Source organism: Frieseomelitta varia, unplaced genomic scaffold (assembly GCF_011392965.1).
Source record: "Frieseomelitta varia isolate USP_RPSP 00005682 unplaced genomic scaffold, Fvar_1.2 scaffold_705, whole genome shotgun sequence".
In the NCBI taxonomy this organism is placed as follows: domain Eukaryota; kingdom Metazoa; phylum Arthropoda; class Insecta; order Hymenoptera; family Apidae; genus Frieseomelitta; species Frieseomelitta varia.
The window spans coordinates 6,112-11,623 of record NW_025110485.1 but is presented as its reverse complement, the minus strand read 5'-3'; the positions used below and the strand labels follow the sequence as shown (position 1 = coordinate 11,623).

The window sequence follows — 5,512 nt, the reverse complement described above, 5'->3', positions numbered from 1 at the left end:
AATTAGATCGTCTTCCCACGTAGAATAATTTTCTATCGATTATTCTCTTCTGTCCAGTCCGGAATTAATTCAATTTAGAAAATATTCAAAGTCAATTTTCTCGAAAGTGAAGCTTCGCGTGAAAAAATGTTTAGATTCGGTTAGAATTTTTTAGATTAGGTTGGACTCTCTATATCTTTCAATTTATTTTTAATTCAATCTAATTTATTTCGTTCAACTTATATTGAAAACAATGCTTGTCGACTAATGATATTCTAACAAATGCGTAATGAAAAATAATTTTATTTTGCTTGTAGGATTGCTCGTGCTTCTTAATTCTTACATCTCTCGTAGCGGAAATAATAGCTACTGGACAGTCGCATGAATGCTAGGTTTTACTACTGCGATATGGATGCAGCAAAAGACGTCACATTAAAGTAAGAGGAATATTATATTAGGTGCATGCTATGTGAAAAAGTCGTAGCTATTACTCATGTATACAGAATATTCCCTTTTCCCATGAATCTCTTTTTCCTTTTAAATTCGCGTAATAATCCATTTTTCTCCCTAACTCTGCCCTGTTTCCCTCACTTCTTTATCATGTTATATTTTTTCAGACTTCTTCTCACTTTCTTTGCAATAATTTATTTGTCAAAAGACCGTAAATTACTAAAGTCATATATTTAAAAACTGTGTATATTTTTTAATATCTTAACATACATAGTTTTAGTATTAGTATTTTTTAGTATTAGTATATTTATTTACTATTTAGTATTTATTGCGCATCTATATTGGATTGTAAAATATTTCTTTCGCGCATAGTAATTGCTTTCTTTTGTAATCCATTACTGAATGTAATCATAATCACAATCATAATCATAATCAGTTAATGATTATAAAGATAAATCAGTAATCACGAGTAATTTCAGTCATTAACTTTTAAATCATTCATTAAGATCGTAATGTTGAATATCGTTTGAAAAAAAAAAAATGATTTGGCTTTCATAAATTTGAACCGAATCGTATTTTAATAAATGCGAGCGTGAAAATTATAAGGTTCGAAATGTAACGAAGGTGGAAAACGAATTACAAATGGTTAACCTAGTTTCATTAAAAGGCGCGTGTATGCTGATCCGCGTAATAACTTCGACACTCCAATTACTATAAAGTATTCTCAAGAATTTTTCTTTCGCACGGTGGCAAATAATTTCACTCGTGTAATTTAATAACTGGAACGTGATTTTCAATATTTCGTTTCGCAAAATCTGTGACAACGTAATTCTTTCTGAAGTAATTTTGTAAATATCTTGAGAACGAGAATTTTTCAATTAATAATATTTCAGGTTGAAACGCCTGAATTGCAATTAATCGTACTTTTTGATCGATGCTAGATGCGAGAATATTTCATCAAAACTTCTAGTAGGTTTCTATTTAAAATTTTAAATATTTTGAACATTAATAAATTATATAATATATAAATATATTTATATTATATAATATATAAATGTATATTGATATATATGTAATATTAAATATATTATATAAATAAAATAATTATGATATAACAAATATATATATATTTAATTATTAACAATATTAAATATATATATATTTGTTATAATTATTTTATTTTATTATAAATTAGAAGTTAATTCAATAATTGCGTTCTTATTTTGATTTTAAAACTCAAAGAAATAAAAATATGATCTTCGATTGATCCCTATTATTTAAAATATTCAATTTAACAAAAATTCGGCAAATAAAAAGAAAATGACGTAACCATTGCGAACGTGATTAACAAATTTAAAATCATTTTCATTGATCATTAGTCACTGTATCATCATTCATCATTCATTACCTTCATTCATCTTTAGAATATGAATTCCAGCTGTCACAGGATGGGATGGGATAGGAAACTGAAGTCATTCAAGCACTCTGAATCCGATTCAAGGTAGTCGAATTGGATAAATCACTCTGTGCCCACGCAACATTTACTTTGACGACGAGCGTGTGAATGTTAACAGCGTAGTTCGGCTGCTCGTGACTACGTTAACCGTTTCTCTTTGAATATAAGCATGTAAGTAAGTAAGTACTCACGTAGGGCGGCGTGCAGAAGATCGCCTTACACCACATCGGCTCCGAATGATAGCAAACGCAGAGACTGCAAACCGCAGGCCCTGGCACATAGAGGAGACCATGTCGAACGATCGCCCCCTGGAAGTCCGTGCAGTTCTCTTCCAACCCAGCTGAAAACGATCCGGAGCTTAAATACCATCGCGCCACTCGACAATCATACGCGCGCAGTTATGCTGGCGGCGAAATTGATTGCAAGAAACTTTTTGTTCGGATGGATCCGCATTGCAGTTGCAGTTACGATGCTTCCCTCAGAGCATCAATAGGAAGCAATTAAAGCAGTTAAATTGGAAAATATTATCGAAGCTTTCCTATAGGAGGAAGGAATTTTTCTATTGTAACTCTTTAATTCTTCAAGTCCGTGCTAAATTGTTAGTATTATATACGTAGATGATCGTGTAATCAATGATAAAATAATTACTTATCGGATGTTCGAGAAACATGACGTATTATAATGATACATCGAACTGTTACTATAATTTAAAGATGAGTTAATGTGTTATTATGCTCCTCGTTCGACGTTAAACTTCTAGATTTCTGTTCGAGTAATTTTAAAATATTTTTGTACGATTATTATACGGTATGTTTCGAATTTTACTCTTCTACAGATAGGACTAAAGCTAAAATATCAGGTAAAAGAAAGTTCGTTGAAAGCTATGTATCCTACACGTATCGATACGTCAACAAAGATATCAAATGGACATCAATGCTTTCATAAGGATACTGATTCGATGTACTTTTACTTCATATCGATTCGATACCTATCGAATGTGCAAAGGGTCTAAAATTTCAATACGTATCGACACTTTCCATTGAGTGTTTTGTTATCGAACTGATTGAGCACCATCAATGATCCAATCACTAGTTAACGTCGGATCTCTAAATTATGTCGAATTTTTACCAACTCGTACTTTACATTAAATTATACAAATCATTAATCTTGCCTAAAAATATTCGACGCAAATGATTCTTATACTCTTCTTTATCTTTCACAGCTTTTACACTACTCTTGTTCATTTTCCTATCTAACTTCAAGTCAGGTGACTTGAATTCAAGTTCTTTCACTTGTACGAACACAAACTTGAAGTCAAATTATTTGATTTTGGTGGTATCCGAAGCCTAAAGTGAACGAATGTAATTGAAATATAAATTAAAAGCACTTTGAAATTCAAAATCCATCGTTCAAATTTCCTATAAATGCATGAAAACCTTGGTGATAACAAATTTTCCGGCACAAAAACCTCGGACTACCACAGTGGTCAAAAATGATCAATTTATATTTTCTGTTGGAAATAATATTTTAAAATAATAATATTTCAAACAGTGTGTTGCTGATAGATTCAAACTATTTTTCAATCAAATGCTTGTGCACTCCACTGTACATAGCTCTCCTATTCTCTTTACTTTGATGTCCCTCTGATGGAAATTGTACGCTTTAATCGCTGGTAGTTCCAGCATGTTAAGTACATTAGCTAATTTGAACAAGACTTTAGGTGACATGAGAAGCGACACAAGCTCTTCGCAAAGACTGCGAAACTTCCAGCCGGATGTATGGGAACTCTTCTAACCCGTTCTCGCGTGTAAGTGTACAGTTAGTGTGAATCCGACGGGTCTGCCACCTCGCCCTGACGGCATATGCAAACGTAACTTCCTACACCCTCGTCTCCATAACGGCGGAAGGACGGAAACAATTAGGGCATCGGCCTTACTAGGTATCATTCGATCTCCTTTTACAGACACGTATGGAACACGTTAGGTTTATTCTTTGCCCACATCTTCGAATATACATACGTTTCTACCCATATTAAACGACTATTTAATTAATTGGTCCGACCGAACCGATCGATTTCGTCAACTGACTTTGCACCCAATTACCGGAATTGCCGGAATCGATGCTGCATTGAAACGAAGCGAAAATCATCCGAGTAAATTGATGCCCGGATGCTAATCATTTGTTAATCACGCGCGGAATCGAAACGATCCGACCTCGTTTCAACCGTGAATCGTTGTGTACTAGGTCAGTGGCAGGGATAATTCTCGCGTCGATTGTCCGCAAATTCGTAAAACAGTTGAGTGACGACTTGACGTGTCGCGCATCTCACGATGAATTTTTCTCTCGCGTTGTACACACATATGTATATATATATATATATACCGCAACGGGATATTTCTCCTGTGTTAAATCTACCGTAAAATATTTCGCGTCTAATATCGAAGATATTACCTTTTTCATAACTGTTACGTGTCTGCTTCCGAGAATATTCACGGTCTTGCAATTAACATTACGGACGTAAGAATGACAGGTTTCTCAAGTGTAAAGTTTCGTACAAAATGATAATGAGAATAATTCACTCCAATGGGATAATATTGGAAAGGTAAAGCAGAAAACGTAATATAATGGTTGATTCTTGATTCTTACGTACGTGCAAATATAAGTTGACAAACGAGGAACGAAATTTTTTCGTTATTATTGAATTAAGGAACAACACGGTCGAGAATTGAATTCGAATTTATATAACTGTATCGAGTCGATAATTTTTAATCTGTCATTACGAAAGAATACGCGACACGTATAATATACATGGTGGGCCAAAAGTTTCTTCCTACCTATCTTTTTTTTTTTTATAAAATCAAAATATAAGAAACAATTAATTTCATAAATTTTAAATTAAATTTAAGTTCAAACATGATTTATTTTAATAGTAAGTGATTTTTGGCCCTCCCTATAGAACGAATGGGTATAAAAAGACATTTATAACGTTTGTATTATATATTAATTAATTAAATCCAAGTGTGTTAAATTTCATTTTAATTAATATAAGTTATCTTCTAGTCTAGCTCTACGAACAGTGTACAACCTGATAAAAAAGAAAAGAAGAACGGATTCAGTGAGAAACAAATATTTTTTAGTAGCCATGTAGTGTAGAAATTGAAACTGATCTGATCGATTGCAAAACTAACCAACTTACCGGTCCTCGATGGAAGGAGAAGTAGGAGAACAGCGTGCAAATAGAATGTCGTCGTGATTATTCTCGAGTAAAGACTCGAATTGCTCTTCATGGTCCTCGAGTGTTCAGTCGCTGAAGATCAAAGGATGATGTCTACACAGAGAACAGTTGAAAACCGGCTATTCCAGCAACCACTGTGCACGCATTGCAGTAGCCACGAGCATCGTATCTACGAGCAGAAATCAGAATACAGTCATTTTCACATAGTTGGATCACAATTTCGCGTGGGATTATCCTGATTGATCCTAACGAGGCATAATTGCTCAACTCGCGACCTTAACCACCCGGTTGATTGCTAGTAAATGCCTGGAAATTGTCGCTGGGATTCTTTCCAGATTAACCAGCTTCCCCGCTAAATCGCAGCAACGTATTTCCTTTCTTTTTTTTTTTTT

General features: G+C 33.7%; 1 protein-coding gene across 1 annotated transcript; it reads right to left on the bottom strand.

Annotated features, from left to right (window-relative positions):
- Positions 1-311: 311 nt before the first annotated feature.
- Positions 312-5,289, bottom strand: LOC122535345. The gene is made up of 3 exons (XM_043666817.1): positions 5,082-5,289; positions 2,077-2,225; positions 312-326 (listed from the first exon to the last, which is right to left on the bottom strand). The coding sequence occupies exons 1-3, from the start codon at positions 5,170-5,172 to the stop codon at positions 312-314; spliced, it is 255 nt and encodes an 84-aa protein (XP_043522752.1). The 5' UTR covers positions 5,173-5,289.
- Between the last annotated feature and the right edge of the window lie 223 nt (positions 5,290-5,512).

Excerpts from the sequence above, each read along its gene's own strand:
- LOC122535345 (XM_043666817.1), bottom strand. The coding sequence starts at position 5,172 with ATGAAGAGCAATTCGAGTCTTTACTCGAGAATAATCACGACGACATTC. Across the intron at positions 2,226-5,081 it reads TCTCCTTCCATCGAGGACCG|CTGGGTTGGAAGAGAACTGC; the intron begins GTAAGTTGGTTA and ends GATCGTTTTCAG.